The sequence below is a fragment of the Zootoca vivipara genome, chromosome Z (genome assembly GCF_963506605.1).
Source record: "Zootoca vivipara chromosome Z, rZooViv1.1, whole genome shotgun sequence".
Taxonomy (NCBI): Eukaryota; Metazoa; Chordata; class Lepidosauria; order Squamata; family Lacertidae; genus Zootoca; species Zootoca vivipara.
In genome coordinates, this window is record NC_083294.1 from 9,404,399 (window position 1) to 9,428,306 (window position 23,908).

The 23,908-nt window shown below is 45.0% G+C and overlaps 2 protein-coding genes across 3 annotated transcripts in view; one reads left to right on the top strand and one right to left on the bottom strand.

Moving 5' to 3' along the window:
• Window positions 1-7,596, top strand: part of GSN (gelsolin) — a 66,674-nt gene extending 59,078 nt beyond the window's left edge. For both annotated transcript variants that reach the window (XM_035113402.2, XM_035113401.2), the window contains exons 12-17: window positions 698-868; window positions 2,705-2,879; window positions 3,525-3,649; window positions 4,786-4,863; window positions 5,902-5,962; window positions 7,191-7,596. In XM_035113402.2, coding sequence (XP_034969293.1) covers window positions 698-868; window positions 2,705-2,879; window positions 3,525-3,649; window positions 4,786-4,863; window positions 5,902-5,962; window positions 7,191-7,360 — 780 coding nt within the window. In that variant the 3' untranslated portion in view covers window positions 7,361-7,596. The remainder of the gene's footprint in view (window positions 1-697; window positions 869-2,704; window positions 2,880-3,524; window positions 3,650-4,785; window positions 4,864-5,901; window positions 5,963-7,190) is intronic.
• Window positions 7,597-9,189: 1,593 nt separating this feature from the next.
• Window positions 9,190-23,050, bottom strand: LOC118084276 (stomatin). The gene is made up of 7 exons (XM_060270307.1): window positions 22,470-23,050; window positions 18,948-19,060; window positions 16,665-16,737; window positions 15,170-15,252; window positions 13,525-13,728; window positions 11,976-12,056; window positions 9,190-10,276 (listed from the first exon to the last, which is right to left on the bottom strand). The coding sequence occupies exons 1-7, from the start codon at window positions 22,702-22,704 to the stop codon at window positions 10,085-10,087; spliced, it is 981 nt and encodes a 326-aa protein (XP_060126290.1). The 5' UTR covers window positions 22,705-23,050; the 3' UTR covers window positions 9,190-10,084.
• Between the last annotated feature and the right edge of the window lie 858 nt (window positions 23,051-23,908).

Sequence of the window (23,908 nt, forward strand, 5' to 3'; positions counted from 1 at the left end):
GACAATAATTAAATTATATGGGGAAAGTGTTTAGAGAGATCACAAGAAACACAAAAGAGATGGAGGTCCTCTAGACCAGTGGTTTTTTGTGGGTGTAATATGTAACATATAATTGACACAAAGAAAGTGGATTAGTGGTGGATTTATACTGGACCGTCCTTACATTGTTCCACTTTTTTCAGTTATTTTTCCGTGCTTCCCCAAGGTTTCCACATTATCATCTGGCGGGGCACTGTTGTGCAACAAAAGCAGGACAAAAAATAAACCAGAATATTTGTGGTATAAAAAGTTACAAGATTCCAGCAGAAAGTTATGGGGCACACACTGATTAAATGAATCAGTATGTCTGCCCCAAAAGCTTCACAGGTGCAAATAGTACTGAAAAGTGAAGTCACGTGTAACTCCCCAGACACCATCGCAAGCACAAATAAACATGAATGCACAATCAGGAGAATGTCTGGAGGGCCCTTAATGTCCAGTTGGCTGGCTATTTGGTTAAATGGCAGGTGATTTACTAGCTTTTAAGTCCTGCTGATTCACCGCCCTCAATAGTTTTGTATGCTCTGTGGATCCTCTGGACTGTTTCCATGGTAGCTGCACATCGCAGGCATTCTGATGGTAGGTCAATGCATGACAGAGCTTGAGCCCTCAGCTGTTTTCTTCCTCTGTGGAGTGACCATGGCCTCTTTTGTGATAGAAACGAGTGGTCCAGGGCAAAGAACCGCCTCACCTCATGAGCTTGTTTGGTGGGAAACCTCTGATTGTGTACCAAGGTGGCACCTCCAGAGAGGGAGGTCAGACAAGTCCTGCGTCCACAAGGCTCTTCCAAGTCCGGTCTAGCACATCTGGCGCTACCAGAGCTGTAGAGGTAAGTGACCTGTTGATACCGAGATCATGAACAGGCTTCATAGCAAGGCCTTACTTCTGGGGCCTTCTTATGGTCAGTTGTTCTTTTTTCACTTGCTGCTTTCTTAACTAGCATTGCTATCAAATTCTATCCGAAATAAAATTTGGCGTTCCATTGATGTGGAATCCTGTTCCAAAGCAGGCTGCCACCTAAGTCCAAGTTGCTGTTCTTGTGATAGGTGTGTGTTCAGCCAGGGAAAACTGGTTTACAATCTGAGCAAAATAAGCATGCACGAGAGCTGTTGCTCACAAAATACTACAAAACCATTGCACAGTGTGAGTTCTGTGCAAGTATGTGTGTGCAATAAAAAAAATGTGAAGAATATACATGGTTTTTAATTGGAGCGAATGGCAGTGCTGACAAGATGGAGTTTGGCAAATGAGCAGGCAGCCTTGGGTTTCTGCTAGGAAAATGAACCACAGTGACTTCCACCTTTGGGATACTTGACACCACACCACACCTGTCAGGGGACCTCCTACAGGGAGCCTCCGCCTCTCCTGCTGACCAGCACATCACCCAGTGAGAGCAGCAACAGCCAGTCAGGGGAGGGGAGGGGGAGGAGTAAGTCAGGGGGGTGGAGAAGAGAGGGCTCAGAGATGCTGCAGAGCCCTGGCACTGCCCCGGCCAACAGGCTGAGGAAACTGGGCAGCCACTTCTGTCGCCCCAGTTAAGGCATGGTACAAAACATAAGGAAGGGAGGTGGCGTTTTGGGGTGCCCAAGCTCTTATGCTGGTCACGTAACAGGAAACGTCCACTCCTGGATTCTGCAAGTGACTAGAAGGTCATGTTTCTTGGCATCTCTGCACTGTAAATTGTTGTTGTTTAGTCGTTTAGTCGTGTCCGACTCTTCGTGACCCCATGGACCATAGCACGCCAGGCACTCCTGTCTTCCACTGCCTCCCGCAGTTTGGTCAAACTCATGTTCTGGAGAAGAGAAGGTTAAGGGGTGATATGATAGCCATGTTCAAATATATCAAAGGATGTCATATAGAGGAGGGAGAAAGGTTGTTTTCTGCTGCTCCAGAGAAGCGGACACGGAGCAACGGATTCAAACTACAAGAAAGAAAATTCCACCTAAACATTAGGAAGAACTTCCTGACAGTAAGAGCTGTTCGGCAGTGGAATTTGCTGCCAAGGAGTGTGGTGGAGTCTCCTTCTTTGGAGGTCTTTAAGCAGAGGCTTGACAGCCATCTGTCAGGAATGCTTTGATGGCGTTTCCTGCTTGGCAGGGGGTTGGACTGGATGGCCCTTGTGGTCTCTTCCAACTCTATGATTCTATGATTCTATGTTCGTAGCTTCGAGAACACTGTCCAACCATCTCGTTGCACTGTCCAACCATCTCGTTGACGAGATGGTTGCACTGTAAATACTATGCACAATAAACCTGCTAAAGACAGGACGGACTTGGGGTCTTTACTCAAGAGTAGCTACACACAAGCCCTAACAACACCCAAATGTTCAGCTTTAATTTCTCAAAGCTAAGTCTATTTTACTTGTGGAAATATAAGAAAGAACATTTGGGCATTATATTGCCTATGGCTAAATTATTCCAATGGAATTTTGTGACTACCTGCACTTACGTTCTGGAATAATTCCACTCCCACATCCCAAGCCTCCTGTCACTCCTAATTCCTGGTTGCCCAATGTTCCTCAGGGCGTCAGTGTTCTGTTTTTCCAAATGGCCTCTGCCTTGTTGAAAGGCAAGTCGAATTGGCACCTCTAAGTTCTGTAATGTTGGGGAAGCCACTGAGTGGCTAAAAAGTGCCAGATGGCAGGCTTACATTTGTCCCTTCACAGGTGGATGCGGCTGCTAAGGAGCTCAATTCCAATGATGCCTTTGTGTTGAAAACCCCCTCTGCTGCTTACCTGTGGGTGGGCAAAGGAGCCAGTGAAGCCGAGAAGTCTGGGGCCAGAGAGCTACTGAAGGTCTTGGGAGCACGTGCAACTGAGGTTGCTGAAGGCGGAGAACCAGGTTTGAAGTGTGAACAATCCACACATCAGTATGCTTTATTAGTTGTTCTGTGATGCTTTCCCAGTGTTACAGCATCATTGCTCTTTGGAGGGCCATTATTGTGCTACAATGCAACAAAAATGTAGCCAAAAACTACCTGGGACTACCTGTGGTGGGGGAAAAATAAATCAGGATTTTTGCATGAGGTTATGGGTGTGCATCAACAGGAAACAAAGCAGCATGTTCACCCCTAAAGTCTTGCAGGTGTAAACAGTCCTGAAAGCAGGATTGTGTATCACTGTCCTAGAACTATCACCCCACATGGACGTTGGTGTGTTTTTAATGTTTTTTACTGATAATTTTAATTGTTTTTATTTATTATTATTTTTAAAAAAACATGTAACCAGCTTAAGAGGTTTTGCTGCAATCTAATGATACATACATTTTGTTAAATAAAAATAGATAAGACCATGAACATCAATCATCATGAAAGAACAATAAAAAAGACACGGGGACAGGTCATAGTTCCTATTCAAGGCATTGGGGTTTGCATGGTTCGTTTCCAGTCCTAAATCTATCACTGATCTGTCTCAAAACCAGAGGCAGCCAGATCCTTTCTGACAATGATGGCAAACCTGTAAGTGTGGTTCCTTTCCTATCTTGCAGCTGGTTTCTGGGAAGCACTTGGTGGAAGAGCTGCCTATCGCACCTCCCCGCGGCTAAAGGACAAGAAGATGGATGCTCACCCACCTAGACTGTTTGCCTGCACCAACAAGAGTGGGCGCTTTACTGTGAGTATCTCATGCATTCGGGGCTTTGCTGAGAACTTAGACCACCTTCAGACTGTCAGTATTTTTCAGGAGAGATGCAGGACCAAGACATTTTGGTTTGTGCAATTACAGTGGATTAAAATGCACTGGTTTGTAGCCAGCTAAACTCATTGAAACTAATGGGCCGAAGTTAATCATGTTTTTCTTAATTTTAATGAGTCAATTCTTAGTAGGGCTAACATCGGATGAACCCCTTGTCACCCTAGCACAACAAATCCACTTAAAAAAACCCAAGACTGTTTCTGGTTAGGAAAGAAATAGGAAAATCCACAGGAAAGTGTGGGATGAATGTCTAGACACTACACACACAAATATGGACAAATGCTTATTGTTGCATGTCTTCCCCACACATAAATCTCAGCAAACACTTAATGAAGCCTAGATGTAGTCTAACCTCACAAGCTTTGTGCAAGCAAATCAGGATGAATGCTCAATGAACTGGTTGCACACATAGTCTAATACTGTCCTGCATTGAGGAATTAAAACCAAAGGAAGGTTTTAGAGGACAGTGGCAATGGCTAGTGCAGTGCCATGAACTGCTGAGTCTCTGAAGGTGTGCTTAAGTCAGTGAGGGAGAACCTGTGGCCCGCCAGCTGGTGCTTGATTACAAGTTCCGTCATCCTGGATAATTGACCATGTGGTTTGGGGCTGATGGGAGCTATTCTAACCACACCTATTGGGCCTCACCTTCCCCATCCCTGAATTAAAACAACCCTGTCTCATACCTGCCTAGCAGACAGGTGTGTGGCGCCTTGTTGTGATTGCTCAGTGGTGAGGGAAAGGTACTCTTCACATGGCCCCGTTCCTAGGGGCCAATCTGCAGTCTCCTTTGGGCTGACGGAGGCCAATCAGGGTGAAAGGAAGTGGGTCAACCTCTGAGGATTGGTTTCCTAGGGTCACTCTGGAGTAGGCTCCTGGGAAGAACACTGTGGAGGACAAGTCTAAGCATTTAGGAACACCAGCAACACAAGGTGCTTCAGTTTCAAGAGAATGGTGTTCAGGTTCTATTACGTACAAAGGAGCTTCAGGGATGGTGCAAGCTCCTTTGTGCAAGTTTGTCCCCATTAACATACCACCCTCTTAAATATTTGGTTTAGATTGAAGAAGTACCGGGAGAGCTGACCCAAGAGGATTTGGCCACAGATGATGTGATGCTCTTGGACACCTGGGACCAGGTATTTCACTCTCTCTTCACTAGTAATCAGCTCTTTTTTATGCTCCATATCAAAGAGACCAGTGTAGAACAAGGGATTTTTTTTTTAAAAAAAGTGATGCATTGTGAGAGCCAGTGTGGTGTAGTGGTTGGGAGTGTTTGAAAATGATCTGGGAGATCAAGATTCAAATCCCTACTCAACCAGAAAGCCCACTGAGTAAGCTTGAGTCGGGCACAGCCCCTCAGCCTAACCTACCTCACAGAATTGTTGTGAGGATAAAATGAAGAAGGGCAGAGGTATGCACATTGCCTTAAGCTCTTTGGATAAGAAGGTAGGATATAAATTCCATAACAAGGATGGGAGGGAGAAATTTGATTCAGGTCACACTTGAAGGCAAATCTAGTTCACACTTTCTGAAACAAAACGCAAACTGAAACACAGCCATCCTTCGAAAGAGACATCTCTTTGAATTTTGCAGTGCAGTTTTCCAGCCAAGTTATGTGTACAAAAATGTATATACTGGGGTGAAGTGTGCCTAAAAATTAGTGAAAATAGCATACAATATTGGGGGAATTACCTTGCAAATATATGCATATTAGACAAAATTATATTAAAAGCAAACATCTAAAATAAACTTGCACTAAAATGCTGATGAGCTATCATGAAGACTTTAAAAATGCAGAGAGCAGAACAAGACAGGAAAAATGAGAACCCAAAACAGACTCAACCATCCCTAGTTATGCAATAAGCTTCTTTATACCAGCTGCTGGGAATCACAAATGGGGATACAACTGTTGTCATCAGTCAGGTCCATGGGCATGGCCAGGATTTTTGTTGAGGGGGCTGGACTTTTTTTTAGGGAGGACTGTGATGCGATTGGTGAGTTAGTTAAGTATTTTTACTTATTTATTTACTTGATCGGGGGGGCAGCTTCCCGCCCCCCTCTGGCTACGCCCATGGTCAGGTCCTGCTTGCACACTTTCCAGGGCCATCTGGTTGGTTACACTGTGACAGTGCACATAGGGATGTTAACATTTCCCATTACCTTTTTTTTAAAAGGTCTTTGTTTGGGTTGGAAATGACGCGAATGAAGTGGAGAAGACAGAGGCTGAAGCATCAGGTAGGATGGATACACGCCTCTCATTTCTGGATTCATTTCTCACTGACCAATCAGGCCATACACATCAGCACGTAGTAAAGCCACACTGAAATAAGTGCATGCAGAATGCATTACCATAATAAAATCTAATTCTAAAGAATTCCATAACGGTGGCCACATTCACACCATACATGTAAAGCACGCCAATACCACTTTAAACAGTTATGAGCTTCCCCCAAAGAATTATGGGAGCCCCATCGACATTGGCCATGCTTGCTGGGGCTGATGGGAGTTGTAGTTCAGTAACGATCTAGAACAGGGGTCCCCAAACTAAGGCCCGGGGGCCGGATGCGGCCCAATCGCCTTCTAAATCTGGCCCGTGGAAGGTCTGGGAATCAGCATATTTTTACATGAGTAGAATGTGGTCATTTTATTTAAAATGCATCTCTGGGTTATTTGTGGGGCATAGGAATTTGCTCATTTTTTTTCAAAATATAGTCTGGCCCCCCCACAAGGTCTGAGGGACAGTGGACCGGCCCCCTGCTGAAAAAGTTTGCTGACCCCTGATCTAGAAGGCCAAAAATTCCCTACAGCCATCTGAAAATGAGCCTCAATCAGTCATCTGGAGACCTCTTTGTTGTAGCCCTTCAAAATTATTATTCAATTTATTAGTCACATTTTTGTACTCAGGTGCCTCAAAGCAACATACACAGTGAAAAATAAAGCAAAGACATTAAAATTAGACAGTGAAATGAAACAAGCCCCCACCCACCACACTTAAAGGATGGTCACAACAAAGGCCACAGACACATCTAACTACCCTCACAATTAAAAAAGAGAGAGTTGTATACAACTTATGTTCTATTCAGAGTATGCCCATTGAAATCAATGGATCCAAGCTAGCCATGTTAGTTATCTACAGTGGTGTGTGCTGAATAGCAGTAGCATTATATGCAGGCTCAGAAGCCTGGATAAATAAGAATGTTTTAGCTTGGCACTTAAGAACAGACAGCAATGGCACCGGGCATTCTTCCTAGAGAGCCACCACTGAAAAGTCTTTCTTGTGTCATTACCCTCTGCACCACCCTCAAACATAGAAATGGATTCACAGGGTCCCTCCCCATGTCCTCATATATGCCAATAAAAGCTCATTAATCCCTCTTAGGGGATTGCCTCCTTAGGATCTCAGCAAGAAGCTCATTTTTCTCTTGTGTTCTCTTCTTTTTCTTCTTCACTTGCATCTTTACAGCCAGGAGATATATTGAGACCGACCCTGCCAATCGGGACAGAAGAACTCCCATCACACTCATCAGACAAGGGTTCGAACCACCCACCTTCACTGGCTGGTTCCTTGGCTGGGAAGATGATTACTGGAGCACGGATCCTCTGGATAGGGCCATGGCCGAGCTGGCTGTGTAAAAGGAACAGCTTTAGTTTTTTTAAATACATATATAAAAGTTTGGTGCCTTCACTGCCTCTAAAGAGCTACTCCTTTCCTCTTCCGCCAGCTGCAGAATTATGTCACTCCTTTTTTTAAAAAAATATTAATAAATTGCCTAAGTAGCTGTGCAGTACCTGAATCTCACCTTGAACTGTACTGGCTTTTCTGCTGCTTTGAAAATTGTATTTAATAAAGCTTATGTGGAAACTCAGAAGGTTTGTTGGCTTCAGATAAAACTTATTGAGAGACATTGGGGTTTACATCTTCCAGGAATCATCCTAAGAACGTAAGTAGAGTCTGGCTGGATAGAGCCAGAAGTCCTGTTCTCAGTGTGGTCAACCGGATTCCTCCTGGGAAACCCACAAGCAGTAACTGAGCACAGTAGTCACTCTCCACTCCTGCAGTTTCCAGCAACTAGTATTCAGAGGCATACTAATTCCAACACTGGAGGCAGAATTTTAGCCGAATCCGCCACTCATTTGTCTTAATTCTCTTTTAAAGCCCTCCGTGTAGGTGGTCATCATTACTGCTTGTGGTAGAGTGTTATAAGCCTCTTGCCAGAGTCCTCACCAACACAGGCAGGGTTGCTGGTGCTGCACAGTCCAAACAAAGACAGTATTAGTCTAAAGGTTATCCAGAAGCAATACCAGGAAGCAGTCCAAGGTCAATATCACAGGGGGTTTTTCTAGTAACAACATGGGACACATTCACACTGTGTGTTTTAAGCACTATGATACCATTTTAAACAGTTATGGCTTCCCTCAAGGAATTGTGGGAGCTGTAGCTTCTCAGGAGTGCTAAGAGTTATTAGGAGACTTAGTATTCCCCTCACAGAGCTTCAGCTTCCAAAGTTCCCTGCGAAGAGGGATTGATTGCTAAACCACTCTGAATTATAGCTCTCTGAGAGTGAATAGGGAGTCTTCTAGCAACTATCAGCACCCTCATCAAACTTGCAGATGACACCAATTGGGAGGGGTAGCCAATGCCGCTAAAGATAGAATCAGAATTCAATATAACCTTAACAGATTGGAGAGGTTCTACACCTAGGCAGGAAGAACCAGATGCACAAGTATAAAATAGGGGACACCTGGCTTGCCAGTAGTACATATGAAAAGGGGTCTTAGTAGACCACAAGCTTAACATGAGTCAATGGTATGATGCAGCAGCAGCGGCAGCAGCAAAAAAAAAAAGCTATTCTAGGCTGCATCAAGAGAACTATGATGTTCAGATCAAGGAAAGTAATAGTCCTTCTCTATTCTGCCTTGGTCACACCACACCTAGAGTACTGTGTCCAGTTCTGGGCACCAGAATTTAAGAAGGATGTTGACAAGTTGTAACGTGTGCAGAAGAGTGACCAAGGTGGTCAAGGGTCTGCAAATCAAGCCTTGTGTGGAACAATTGAGGAAACTGGGTATGTTTAGGCTGGTAAAGAGGAGACAGAGGAGATATGCTAGTCATATTCAAATATCTAAAGGGCTGTCACATGGAGGAAGGAGCAAGCTTGTTTTCTCCAGCTTCAGACGCTAGGACCCAAACCAATAGATTCAAGTTACAAGAAAGGAAATTCCAAACAACTATCAGGAAGAACCTTCTGACAGTAAGAGCTGTTTGATAATAGAATTAACTCTCAGAGGTTGTGGGCTCTCCTTCCTTGGTGGGTTTTAAGCAGAGGTTGGATGGCCATCTGTCATGTAACAAATGGGACAATACTCCCCCCGCCCAACATACACACACAGTTTAAATTACAGGTAGGTAGCTGTGTTGGTCTGCCGTAGTCGAAACAAAATAAAAAAAAATCCTTCCAGTAGCACCTTAGAGACCAACTAAGTTTGTTATTGGTATGAGCTTTCGTGTGATGACATTGGAGGAAGCAATGAAGTCAATGCTTGGTATTCTCAAACAAAATACAGAAGAAAAATGAATGCAACCCAAATTTTTCTTGAAACATGAGAAAAAGTTCCACACATCCACAACTGAATAACTCGGTGTCATCAGAGATATTTGATAAGGGAGAAAACCTCCTAATGCCTCATTCCATGAACACAGAAAACTGATACTTCAGTATTGTTGTTTTTCCAGTGCTCTTAACTTTATTTCAGCAGCATGTATGTCTACACTTGAACCAAACCAAATCATTATGAATGCTCAGTAAACATCAGTTCCAGTGGTAAACCAACAGCTTTGCATGCAGAAGGCGCTGGGTTCAGCAGGAGAGCCATTACCAGTAAATGGCTTGACACTGTAAAAGGCAGATTCCCACATTCCTACGCTCCTCTTTCATTCATCCTATTCTTCAGAACCACAGAATTGTTATGTTGAGGGGAAGGACACAGCTTGGTGGTAGATCACATGATTTGTATGCTAAAGGTCTCAGATTAAATTCCCAGCATCTCCAAGTAGGGCTAGGAGAAAGCCCTATCTGAAACCCTTGGGGGTCTAAGTATTGCTATGTTGGGGATGAGAGAAAGGGTATAAGGATGGCAGATTGAGAATATATTGTCCAGCATATTTCTACTTTTATTCATATTTGGGATATGGGGCAATGAAACAACAAAATGTAAAACTGTTTAAAAATAGGCAAATAAATAAAATCACTTAATGCACTTATAAGGAATCTAGCCTCCTGTGAAAGAGCATCTCCTTGTGCATCAGTGTCCTGAGTTAGCACTGCATTCCCACACTGCCTTGCAGCATATCTACTGTTAGCGGAATACGACAGTCTGTTGACTGATGACAGTCTGCTGATTGGTAGTGCTGGCATCCTCAGAGGTCGTGGTCGTGGTCTTCTCCGTCTGCATGCAGCGAAACTTGAGAGACTTGGGGGATTCAATCATGAGAACAGAAGATTCCTTCACAATCTTGGGGCTGGTCTTTTCACTCTCTCCCACAATGACCTGAAAGGGATAAAATCACAAGGCCAACAAGCAATTTATGGCCCTATGCCACTAGGATAGGGGAGGAATTTGACTCAGTTTCCATTTAAAGGAAACAACTTAATTTGCACTTTCCAAAGCAACACATGATTCCAAGGGTGTTGACTACAAACACACTGGTGGCAGGAAATAAGGAAAGAAAAAGAATTGGCCCAACACCAGATAGCGCAAATTGAGTGATGAGGTGTTGACAAGGGGATTTCCAATAACATTTCTGGTTTTGACCAATAAAAGCAAGAGTTAGAAAGCTGATCAGGAAACTATTTTGAGCTGCAACATCGGGTGGGGGTGGGGAGATCCACACTGTCAGTATTTTGAAGCTGGGATTCAAGTTCATCTGGTGAGGAGCTTCATGGAAAGCATTCTGTTGTGTAGTGCAATAAATCCACTTTGCCATCCAACAGTGGAGGTAGAATGTAACTGTCCTGGAAAGTAGCCATTTAAGTACCTGACTTGGTACAGCTCAGGAAGTATTTAAGAGAAACTTGAACCTCAAAATTCCAGGGTGGCCTGCGCAGAGGCTAAAGTTCCCAGATGAACAGCCCCCATGCCATCGAATCTTTGGCTGTATACAAACTAAGCCATTTCCTCCACAAAAATGTTGTTTATCTCAATCTAGAATCATTCATGCTCAACATGCTGCTGCTCTCAATCTAGATTGATTCTATGTGAGGGCTGCCATATTTCAAAAAGTGAAAATCCGGACGCTTTGTTGAGCTTGCCAAAGAAGCTTGCCAAGCCAGTTCCTTTGACAAGGTAATGGCTTTGGCGGGCTAGTTTAAGTACCACAATTTAGGTTATCCAAATAAGTTGCTCTGTGATAGAACAAATAGGTGGGCCTTTTCCACACCCTCCTCTCACGTAGCTGGTAGTTAGAAGAACAAAGGCCAGAGTTGGTGGAGTGTGAGAGAGCTAGAAGCTGAAGGACACATAAGCATCTCTTGCTCTGTGCCAAGATCTGTTGTGGTATTAATGCTGTGAGCCCCTTCATCCTATGCTCAGGTTGCATATATGTGTAAATAAAACTATATATCCTTAAGATACCACAGTCTCCTCTAAAGCTTCATTCCAAGGAAACTGGGCCCTAGTAAATGTGTGTGGACTATGTGGAAAAAGCAAGTACTCCATGTTGTGTGTACCCAGCCTTAGTTTTCTTTTGCGGCTGCACCACTTTCCAAGTGACGGTCCCACCATCTTAAAAGGCTATTAAAGGTAAAGGGGCCCCTGACCATCTGGTCCAGTCGTGTCCGACTCTGGGGTTGCGGCGCTCATCTCGCTCTATAGGCCGAGGGAGCCGGCGTTTGTCCGCAGACAGCTTCCGGGTCATGTGGCCAGCATGACATAGCTGCTTCTGGCGAACCAGAGCAGCGCACGGAAACGCCGTTTACCTTCCCGCTGTACCGGTACCTATTTATCTACTTGCACTTTGACATGCTTTCGAACTGCTAGGTGGGCAGGAGCTGGGACCGAGCAACGGGAGCTCACCCCGTTGCAGGGATTCGAACCGTCGAGCTTCTGATCAGCAAGCCCTAGACTCTGTGGTTTAACCCACAGCGCCACCTGGGTCCCAGGCTATTATTAACATGCTATTATTCATTCTATTTGTTGCTTTCCACAAAACAGCTTCAAAGTGACACACAGCAGATGCAGAGTATCCTACCTTTACTCTCGCTTTCACATCATTGAGCTCAACACGCTCCACCTTTATGCCCCAGTCACCTGTGGCGTTGTTCAGTATGGTCTGTTTTTTTAAAAAAAGTGAGGGAATATAGTAGTCAGCCATCAGCCATTATACATGCTTTATAGCAATTACATGAGCCATGAGACTCAACAGAACAAATGAACAGGAATTAAGTCACACACTAGATATTTTGGTTTTTATGCAATTAAAGTGGATTAAAGCTCCCTGGCACAACAAATCCATTTTAAGAACTGTAACATATTGCAGTTAGGAAAGTGGTGTCTAAATGCACTAAAATGTGTGAGATAAATGACATAACCACCATGCAAGCAAATCAGAATGAAAACTCATGGTCATATAACCTCCCAGCTGAAACAAACTAACAAACAAACAAACCTCAGAGCAAAGCGCTCCGTAAAGATCAGACATAGTCTAACCATGGTATGAGCTTTGTTCAAGTGTTGCTTGAAAAAAATGGCATTCAAATCAAGAGTTCTTATAGGCCAAAGTGTATGTGTGTGTGTGGTATGATTTTGTAATTTATATTAATGTGCAAGGACATGGGCGGTCCCTTTTAGTGGATTTGGATGATCTGAGTTCTATCTGTGTTCATACCTCCATTACAGAGTTCTTAATTCTGTTACCCCCACACCCTGAAATGGAAAAACGGGCAAATTTTAGAAATCTGTTCAGATATTTATTTGATGTAGTTACCTGAGTAAATCCTTTAATGAAGATATTTATCATTTGCCTGTCCAGAAAGTTAACATTACTTCAAAATTTATTTGTATAACTAGATTTTGTTTTCCTTTCTATCTACTAAAAAGTATCTTGTTTTCCTGCATGTTAATGATATATTTAAAATATTTAAAATAAAATAATATTTTAAAACACAAAGAGACTTACATCTGAGTAGGCATGTATACAATATACACTGTATAGTGGGTTCTTAACGAGTACCTGGACAGCAGCCTCTGCACAGCAAGAGACATGCTTTAAGCCTCTTTGCAAAGTTTTCAGATTTTGCATTTGCTGTTTGGTTATGGGATTCTTTAACATTCCCCTCCACTTATTGTGTAGGAGTATTTGTGGGAAATAACCTCTAGGGAACACCTGATTGCAGATGAATGCACTACAAGAAAAATGAATCCTGCTTGCTAGCAAAGAGCAAACTACAAGGACTTCTGGAAAATAAGTCAGAAGTAGGAAAAGTGCGCTAAAGGGGAGAAGAAAACCAATGCCAATGATTTCTGTTGCCTGGTATCCAAACAACTCACTTATCAATCACAGCTCTGACTTCAATCACTGCCTAGAAACACTGATAGGCAGGAGCAGCCAGGCTAGTTAAGTTCACAGCAATCCTTAGAAGGGGGCCTGCAATTTTTGCTTCATAACTTTCTTTCTAGAAGGCCAGATACCTTTTTAAAATGAAAAGCTGAGACTCTGAGGCACCTGCCTTGTGGGGGGTGGGGGTGCTCCAATGAAGGCCTTAGTGGGCACCAGGCTGGCAACTGCAACTTAGCCATACCTGTATAGAATATGCAATTTGTTCCCGGTTGGAGATGATTTCAGATAAGGTCTTAGTCCCCAAAACGTTCTTGAAAGTGGTTTCAGCCAAGAGCTGAGTGGCCAGGACTGCTTCAGTGGTACTTGTGACAGCAAGCATGGGATTCTGCACTCGGAAATAAATCACACCATCTGCATCCACATGCATTGGATCTTTGGTAAAAACCTAAGGAAGAAGCAGCAGTGAGGTAAGGAAAGATGGGAAAACTTCAACATATAAGAATGATAAAGAGATGTAAAGTGTTTTGGGTTTTTTTTAATTGAAAATATTTTGGGTAAGCAAGATATAGTGAAAAAGGAAATAAAAATGCATTAAAAATACAAATAAATTCACCCATTACAATTATATACATACTTGTCTAATACAAAAGTATATAAATGAAATAATTATTATAATACATATAGATCTATTTATAACCTATATTTTTAATAAATGCTTTCCAAATATACTTATTCATACATTCATTCACATGTTGCAAGAGTTGTCATGTTTTGTATCCATTGATTAAAGGGAGCCATAGATTCCTCTTTCCAGTGGATCAATACCAGTCTTTTAGCCACAGTGAGGGCACGGAGAATCCATTTACAATGACTAGTTGTCAAATTCCGTGTATACAATTAATAAAATTCCATGTAGTAAATAACATTATATTCTAACAACGCTAGCTTCCCCCTCAAAGAAGTAATATTGATATACTGTATATTCCTGCGTATAAGACTATTTTTTAACCCAGGAAAATCTTCTCAAAAGTCGGGGGTCGTCTTATACGCCGGGTCATATTTCTTATACGGCAAGTATATCCCAAACTCTATATTTTAACTGGAAAAGTTGGGGATCGTCTTATACACCTCTTGGGGCAGTGAATTCCATAGTCTCACCACGCGCTGTATGAAAAAGTCTATCCTGACTCTTTCAACATTCAACCTCACCAGACGTCCCAAAGTTTCATAAGAAAGGGAGAAAACATTGGTTGGGGCTGTCAAGTGGGAGTTGTACCGTACTTTTCTGTGTGTAAAACTATGTTGTTGTTTTTACTGAAAAATTATCTTTAAAATATGGGGTCGTCTTATACATGGGTAGTGCCTAGGGGTGACATTGGATTGGTTGATGCCGCGAACCAGATATGGTCTGCAGCGTGCTAGTGGTCTCTGCGGCAAGGGGTGGTGTTGATTGGGTGTTGCTGCGGCAATTGGGCGAGCAATAGGCTGCTTCTGCCGGTGAGGGGACAGACATTAGGAGGCTTGCGTGAGTGCTAGTGTCAGCCAGGCAGGTGAGTGCTTTTCAGCAATTCCCCCCCCCCTCTTTAAAAAGCTCAACAACAACAACAACAAAAGCTCAACAACTCTGGACAATCTCCCCGCACTTTTAGTCCCCCAAAATAGGGGGCGTGTTATACATGGGGGCATGTTATACACGGAAAAGTACAGTATATCCAGCAGATCGAACTAGATCACCTGAATATCCTCTTTAACCATCACTATCAAATAGTTCAATGTATCCCATTTCTCCTAGGACTTTTGTCCAGTTAAAGCGGGGTGAGGAAACTGTGGACTCCAGATCCCCTCAGAAGAAGAAGGGAAAAAAACCTGGGAAGTGGAGTACTTACTTCCTGGAATTGTATAGTAAATGACTTTGTCCTCATGTCCACTCTGATAAGGGTGTCTGTGCAAGGCAAAAGGAAATGGATGCCTGCAGGAATAGAAATGACAACTGTTCAACTCACAAGAGGTCATATCACAGCAGTAAGAAAACCCTTTTCAGCCTGAGGGCCACGTTCCCTTGTGGGCAACTTTCAGGGGGCTGAATGCCAGCGGGGGTCTGGGCTGCCACCCTCTGGAGATGCTATAAACAAGATGACAGGCAGACTGAAGTCGGTGGGGCACAGCCCCACTTGCTCAAATAGACCAGCCTCCACTGCCTTCATTTCATTTTCATTTAAAAATTGGGGCACTCCCAGGTCACTTGTTTATTGAGCATTCATCCTCCTTTGTTCCAGCAGGAGTTTAAACAACACTGACTCTTTAGTTCCCTGGCTCTGGTGACACCTACTGTTTATCTCTCCGTCTTCCATCCTACTGGTCCTAATGGACACCAGTCACCACTGGGTGCAGGTTTGAGTTGGTAGCCCTGTTGATTGAGGCCAAATGAGTGACTCTTGTCCAAGAAGTACCAGCCCAAAGCTCCTTTGGCAGATTCATGGTCACATCCATACCATACACTTAGGGACACTCTCTTGCCACTGTAAGGATCATGGCTCCACCCACCCACCAATAATACTGGGAACTGTAGTTTGTTAAGGATGCTGAAAGCTGCTAGGAGATTTGTAACATACTACGGTTCCCAGGATTCTCTGGGGGGAAACCATGATTCTTAAAGCAGCGATTGGAATATATGATGTGGCTGTGACCCTGGCATCCCCAAACCTTGGCCCTCCAGCAGGGCCGTCTTAAGCCCATCCAGCGCCCTGGTGCTAGGTCCCTCCAGCGCCCCCCTCCAGAGCCTCTCCAAGGGCCCGGGAGTGCCAAGCGGACCACAGCAGCAGCGGGAGGCCACCTCCGAGGACTCCGCGCTGTGCCTCCTTCTCGTTTCCCCAGCGCTGGGTTCTGCTCAGTCAAGCTTCACCACCAGCGCGTGTACCGCAAGACCAGCAAGAGCTGCTTGGGTGCTGTGCGCGCGCTGGTGGTGAAGCTCGACTGAGCGGAACCCAGCGCTGGGGAAACGAGAAGGAGGCGCAGCGCGGAGTCCTCAGAGAAGGAGCCCAGTCCTGGCCAGATCGCCAGAACCCTGCGCTCACTTGGCGCCCTTCCAGCGCCCGGCGCCATGGTTCTCCGTGCCACTAGCCTCTATGGCTAGGACGGGCCTGCCCTCCAGATGTTTGGGGCTACAATTCCCATCATCCCTGACCACTGGTCCTCTTAGCTAGGGATCATGGGAGTTGTAGGCCAAAACATCTGGAGGGCCGCAGTTTGGGGATGCCTGCTGTGACCTAACCACAGCCAGGGGAAGAATGAACAATCACAATAAGCCTTCAAGGCATTCCCATGAAATTGATCAGCATTAACGTTCTGTCACATGTTGGAACTATAAAATGAAACCCTCACCTGGCCCTTTTGCACCTCCTTTTTGTATGCGCCCCAGTCTTACGATGATAGCTTGCTCGTATTCATAGACAACCTGTTATAGGAAAGGGGTGGGGTGTCACAGGTTGATTTCCATCTTGTACATTTCACCTTTTACGAAAGGGGGAGGAGGAGGAGACCCATGTGCATCATGTAGAGGTCCTTGGAAGATAAAGGCGGTATATACATGAAATAAATAAATAGGAGAATGTTGCAGCAACACAGGCATTTTAGGGGTCCCCCAGGTGTCCTTTTGTATTGTGAATTCAGTGAGGCTGTCCTTGAGGATGGTCCAGAAGCTGCAGTTGGTGCAAAACACAGTGGCTCGACTGCTCACTGTGACAGGATATTGGCAACACATTACCCCACTGTTGAAAGGATTGCACAGACTACCAATTAGCTAGTGGGCTGTGTTCAGGGTGTTGGTTTTGCTGTATAAAGCCCTATATAAGCTTGGGGCCAGGATACATGAAATATTGCCCCACTCCTTATATATTCAGTTGATGACTGAGCTCTGCAGGTGAGGGCCTCTTGGGGACACCACCTCATCAGAAGGTCAATTCTGCACAATATTAGCAATGGGCCTTTAGTGTTGTGGCACCTGCAGTTTGGAATACCCTCCCTTTGAATATTTGACAGGTGCTGTCTCTGTGTCTTTTGGGCACCTACAGAAGTCCTTCTTTCAAAAAGCCTTTTAATTTGAGATCTTTCCTAATTTGATATCTAGACACAGGTAAAAAAATGTTGTGAAAATGCTTTTTTAAAAAACGTTTTGAAAAATATATTGAATTTGCCATAGATCAGCATTGCCGTCTAGTATCACATTTGTATAATGCACTTTACAACACACTTAAAACTTTTTATTTGCAGCTGTAATAGCTGAGTCCCTGGTCTGCATCTGTACTACATTAGAATTGCCTTTAGTTTTCAAAAAATTTGCTTTGTTTTATTACTTATTGTTTGCCCCCCTGGTCTCCTTTGGAAGGGTGACATATAAACTTCATGAATAAATAAAGATTTGTGCTCATTGTGAGTTGCTCGGGGTGGCTTGATGCAACCCTGCTTTTAATATTGTGGAAACACTATTTGCGGTGGGCTGGTGGGACACTGCTTCATTACTAATCAGACCATGTTTTGTTAACTTCCTGCTGAAAACTAGGGTTCAAATCCTCATTCAACCGTGAAGTTTAGTGGGTGATCCTGAGCCACCCACTGCCTCTCAGCCTAACCTATCTCACAGGGTTCTGGTGGGGATTAAATGAGGATGGGAGAACCATGTATGCAACCTTGAGCTCCTTGGAGTGGGGGGGAGATGGGGTATCAATGAAAAGAAGAAGAAGAAGAAGAGAAGAAGAAGAGGAGAAGAAGAAGAAGAAGAAGAAGAAGAAGAAGAAGAAGAAGAAGAAGAAGAAGAAGAAGAAGAAGAGTAGTAGTTTGGATTTGATATCCCGCTTTATCACTACTCAAAGGAGTCTCAAAGCGGCTAACATTCTCCTTTCCCTTCCTCTCCCACAACAAACACTCTGTGAGGTGAGGAAGGTTGAGAGACTACAGAGAAGTGTGACTAGCCCAAGGTCACCCAGCAGCTGCATGTGGAGGAGCAGAGACGCGAACCTGGTTCCCCAGATTACAAGTCTACCACTCTTAACCACTACACCACACCGGTATATAGTATTTATACACATATAAGTAAATAACCCCCCTTTTGCTGCACTACAGCCCCTCAAGACAACAATAATGCAGCTGCACCGGGGAGGCATTGCAAGCAACTTCTCATTTATTGCTTTATTTTTACCCTCCTTGACGGGACTCAATGTGACTTATAGATAAAAACAGATAACTAAGCAGAATAAATCCACCACTACCACCCTGCCCTGCCACCTCTGCCACTGGAATCAGCACTAATTTCTGGCAAGATCTCATGACACATGAGAGGTCTCCACCAGCAGCAGAGGCAGAACAGCAGAAGTGTCAGTGAAGGTGGGTGAGCTGGCCAGGGGGCGCCAGGCAGTGCACCCAATGGGGTGAAATTGGATGTGCAGCCCTTGTGTCAAGGGCAAGTTGCAGAATACAACTATGATAAAATACCAGACGGGCACATATATTTTCACTGCACGAGCTTTAATCTCTTCCACAAAATACTGGCAGGCTGAAGGTGCCCTAAGAAGAAAATCCGAGTGCTCAGCAGTGTGTGAGCATTCAGTTTAAATAAGAAATGCATCTATTCTCCTTTTGAGGAATATTATTTACCAGGAACATTCTTACCTCTACGCACAGCCAGATGGATAAGGGAAAAGTCAAGAGAACAATGATGAATGAAAGGATAACTAGGAGCCACTCGCATGCATGGAGGTCTTGGCCAGGCTTCTCTGGAGGCGCTGAAAAGGACACATATATTTGGAAGTAAATACAATTATATGCAGAATTCATCATGCGAAAGGCTGGACTAGATGAATCCCAAGCAGGAATTAAGATTGCCGGAAGAAATATCAACAACCTCAGATATGCAGATGACACAACCTTGATGGCAGAAAGTGAGGAGGAATTAAAGAACCTTTTAATGAGGGTGAAAGAGGAGAGCGCAAAATATGGTCTGAAGCTCAACATCAAAAAAACCAAGATCATGGCCACTGGTCCCATCACCTCCTGGCAAATAGAAGGGGAAGAAATGGAGGCAGTGAGAGATTTTACTTTCTTGGGCTCCTTGATCACTGCAGATGGTGACAGCAGTCACGAAATTAAAAGACGCCTGCTTCTTGGGAGAAAAGCAATGACAAACCTAGACAGCATCTTAAAAAGCAAAGACATCACCTTGCCGACAAAGGTCCGTATAGTTAAAGCTATGGTTTTCCCAGTAGTGATGTATGGAAGTGAGAGCTGGACCATAAAGAAGGCTGATCGCCGAAGAATTGATGCTTTTGAATTATGGTGCTGGAGGAGACTCTTGAGAGTCCCATGGACTGCTAGAAGATCAAACCTATCCATTCTTAAGGAAATCAGCCCTGAGTGCTCCCTGGAAGGACAGATCGTGAAGCTGAGGCTCCAATACTTTGGCCACCTCATGAGAAGAGAAGAATCCTTGGAAAAGACTCTGATGTTGGGAAAGATTGAGGGCACTAGGAGAAGGGGACGACAGAGGACGAGATGGTTGGACAGTGTTCTCGAAGCTACGAACATGAGTTTGACCAAACTACGGGAGGCAGTGCAAGACAGGAGTTCCTGGCGTGCTATGGTCCATGGGGTCACGAAGAGTCGGACACGACTAAACGACTAAACAACAACAACAATTCTATTATTTTTCTCTTTCATTCTCTCTCTCTCTCTCTCTCTCTTGTCCATACCTGGCAGGGAGTGAAATTCTGTACTCCCCATAAATTAATTGCACATGTGTGTTTTATATACATTTACTTAATGCAATATATGTTTATGAGGCTGCCTGTTTGGTGTGCAAACAGGGCTGCCTTCAGATGTCCTCTAAAAGTCTGGTAGTTGCTTTTCTTTTTGACATCTGGTGGGAGGGCGTTCCACAGGGCGGGTGCCACTACCGAGAAGGCCCTCTGCCTGGTTCCCTGTAGTTTGGCTTCTCGTAGTGAGGGAACCGCCAGAAGGCCCTCAGCATTGGACCTCAGTGTCCGGGCAGAATGATGGGGGTGGAGACCATAGCTGCCAAGTTTTCGCTTTTCTCGTGAGGAAGCCTATTCAGCATAAGGGAAAATCCCTGTAAAAAAGGGATAACTTGGCAGCTATGGTGGAGACGCTCCTTCGGGTATACTAGACTGAGGCCATTTAGGGCTTTAAAGGTCAGTACCAACACTTTGAATTGTGCTCGGAAACGTACTGGGAGCCAATGTAGGTCTTTCAAGACCAGTGTTATGTGGTCTCGGCGGCCGCTCTCAGTCACCAATCTCACTGCTGCATTCTGGATTAATTGTAGTTTCCGGGTCACCTTCAAAGGCAGCCCCACATGGAGCTCATTGCAGTAGTCCAAGCGAGAGATAACCAGAGCATGCACCACTTTGGCGAGACAGCCCGCGGGCAGGTAGGGTCTCAGCCTGCGTACCAGATGGAGCTGATAGACAGCTGCCCTGGATACAGAACTGACCTGTGCCTCCATGGACAGCTGTGAGTCCAAAATGACTCCCAGGCTGTGCACCTGGTCCTTCAGGGGCACAGTTACCCCATTCAGGACCAGGGAGTCCTCCACACCTGCCCGCCTCCTGTCCCCCAAAAAGAGTACTTCTTTCTTGTCAGGATTCAACCTCAACCTGTTCGCTGCCATCCATCCTCCAACCGCCTCCAGACACACACATTTTAAAAATGTACTGATTTCAAAAGTCCTCTGGAAAGGAAATTCATGCAAGATCATTTGCAGTCATTTACAGTCGTCAACAGCTATCAGTCAGTCAATCACCCATACCCCTCCCCACCCTTTCTTTACATATAAGCGTCTGGGGACTTCTATTTCAGTGTATCTGAAGAAGTGTGCATGCACACGAAAGCTCATTCCAAAATAAAAAAAAATAGTTGGTCTTTAAGGTGCTGCTGGAAGGATTTTTTTTATTTTGTTTCGACTACGTCAGACCAACACAGCTACCTACCTGTAACTAGAACTCTGGAAAGATTGATTGCTAAACCACTTTGACAATTGTAGCTCTGGAAGGGGGAAGGGTCTACGGTACCTGACAAGTCTCAGCACCCTAAAAAAAACTGCACTTCCTAGGATTCGGGGGAGGAGGCCCTCTGTTTAAAGTGGTACTGTTTTAAATGTATAGTGAAACCAACACCCAGCAAATCTACCAGTCAAATTAATTTATTGCCGCTGAAATTTTGCTGTGCTCAGAGCACACCAGCAATCCATCCTTCATCCAGTCAGCTAGTTGCTCAAAATATTACCAGCAAATCCAGTATCTGCCAGCACTGGGGGTGGGTGGGATTTCACTTCCTCAAAGCAGCTACTATCCCTAGCCTATAAACTCCACTCTTATATGCCCAAGAGGCTGCAATCTCCTTTCCGAATTAAAATCTGGCAGTGATCTACCCCTGTTTTTAGGGGTTCAGGAAAACGTTGTTGACCTTTTTTAGGGGAGCCAAAGTTGTTGAGCTTCTGTGGGGGGAGCCAGTGATCTACCAGTAGATCACAATCTACCTGTTGGTCGTGCCTGCCTTACAGCATTCAAATAAGCGGTCTCAAACTGTTCTGAAAAGCCTTCTTCCGTAGTCTCTTCTCCAGGCTGCTGCTATATTCCCTGAGGACAGCAAATAAATTCCCTTCCTGAGGGCTGCAGTAACTCAGTGATTAGGGGACACTCTGCACATCTTCAGAAACCCTTATTATTCCCTCTGTTTCACCCTGGAATCAGCAGGTCCCAAGCCTCAGCCATAGCTCCCCATGGAAACGTCCTATTAAAGTTGTGTTTCAAAAATCCCACAGACAAAAATAAATAAGACAGAGCTCCCTTCAGGATATGATTACGTGCTCCTGAGACCAGGAAACTATGTGCATGTTTAAAGGGTAACCTGGTTTTATAGTTAACACGCGGCGCTGCAAGTAACAGGAAAAGGAAGAACAGGGAGGACGTTGTTTCCTCTCGATTGCAAGGCAGAAAACCTAAAGAAGCAGCCGACTTCAGAACAAAGTTCCTTTCTCCTTAACAGCGAGGCCCCTTTGGGTCGCGATGAAGAGTTTTTCAAGGAAGAGAAAGCAGATTGATCGCCCCCTTCCTTTACACACGCAAGTCCGGCCGGCCGCCCGCCCGCCCCAAACTGCAAATCCTTCATGTCGCTCACGTGGAGGAACATAGACGACTTCCGTCTTTTGGGAGTCATCCTTCGCTCCCTCTGTCATGAAGGCTACCGACTTGACCAGCTCCGCACGCACTAACCGACAACAGGATTCCTGCACAGTCCGGCTCGGTTCGAGGACGGGGCGGCAGCGGTTGCTCCAGCAACGCTCGATCCGTCTGTTACTCTTGTTACTCGCCCAGGTCCTAGTGATCAGGCTCTGAGGCCTCGGCTGCTTCATTCTGCGCACACGGATTTATTAAAGCAAAGCAGTCTGATATACAGTACATCCATTTACCAGGACCGTGGCCCGTGGTATCAGACTGACCTTTGGAGGGCACAGTTTTATACAGATTAGCTTCTTAAGCTTGCAATTTAAAATAAATTTAGTAGTTCCAAGTTTTGTGCTTTTCGTTTTTTTCTATCAGACACCTTAAAAAAAAAAAGTTAGAGAGTTGGTGGTGGTGCGTGCATGCCATAGCTGCCAAGTTATCCCTTTTTTTAAGGGATTTTCCCTTATGCTGAATAGGCTTCCTTGCGAGAAAAGGGAAAACTTGGCAGCTATGGCGTGCATGCAAGTAGTTAGCCTTTCCCAGCCTCCAAATAAAGAGCCATGGGCGTACCCAGGGTCAAAACTAAGGGGGGGTGGCACACAAACCACACCCCCAGCCACGCCCCCAGCCACGCAATTGGCTGGCTGGCAATGACGTTGCCAGGATCCCTCCAGGAGGCATGGTCAACATCCACACACACCCCAGAGGAAAGGGGGCCATTTCCAAGGCAGCACACGGAGCCAGCAGCGCTTGCACTCCTGCCTCGCCCGCTCCTTTAATGGCAGCAGTGACTAAAACGAGGCAGGAGCAACAAAGCTGCCGCCATTGAAGGAAACCTGGACCTGGACCTGGACCTGGCCTAACTTCAGCCCCCCACTCTTTGAAGTCACAGAGCTGCCCCACAAATGATGTGCCGCAAAGCATTGTGGGGCAGCACTTTCTGTGCTGTGCTCGCTGTGACTTGAAAGAGTGGGGCTGAAGTTAGCCAGGTCCAGGTTTTCCTTGACAAAGGTAGCTTTGCTGCTGCTGCCATTTCACTTCAGCCAAGCAGGCTGAGGCAGAGCACAGCAGGCAGTTTCCCTGCCTGTCTGCCCATGTCCTGAAGATGCTAAGGTCAACCTTTGGAATGGGTGCCGCAGCCATTGTTTCTGCATGGTTCACTCTCTGTCCTGTCTGGGACTTGCACTCCTGCCTTGCCTGCTCCTTTAATGGCAGCAGTGACTAAAATGAGGCAGGAGCAGCAGCCACGTCCTGTTTCATTGTCTGTCCGGTCTGGGACTTGCACTCCTGCCTCACCTGCTCTTTTAATGGCAGCGGTGACTAAAATGAGGCAGGAGCAGCAAAGCTGCCATGAAGTGCCGCAGAGCATTGTGCGGCAGCACTTTCTGTGCT

What these genes read in the sequence shown, in the direction of transcription:
- LOC118084276 (XM_060270307.1), bottom strand. Translation starts at nt 22,704, where the DNA reads ATGAAGCAGCCGAGGCCTCAGAGCCTGATCACTAGGACCTGGGCGAGT. An exon ending in AAATTGCATATTCTATACAG is followed by an intron (nt 12,057 to 13,524) that starts GTATGGCTAAGT and finishes TTAAAAAAACAG; the next exon opens with ACCATACTGAACAACGCCAC. An exon ending in ATGTGAAAGCGAGAGTAAAG is followed by an intron (nt 10,277 to 11,975) that starts GTAGGATACTCT and finishes TATCCCTTTCAG; the next exon opens with GTCATTGTGGGAGAGAGTGA.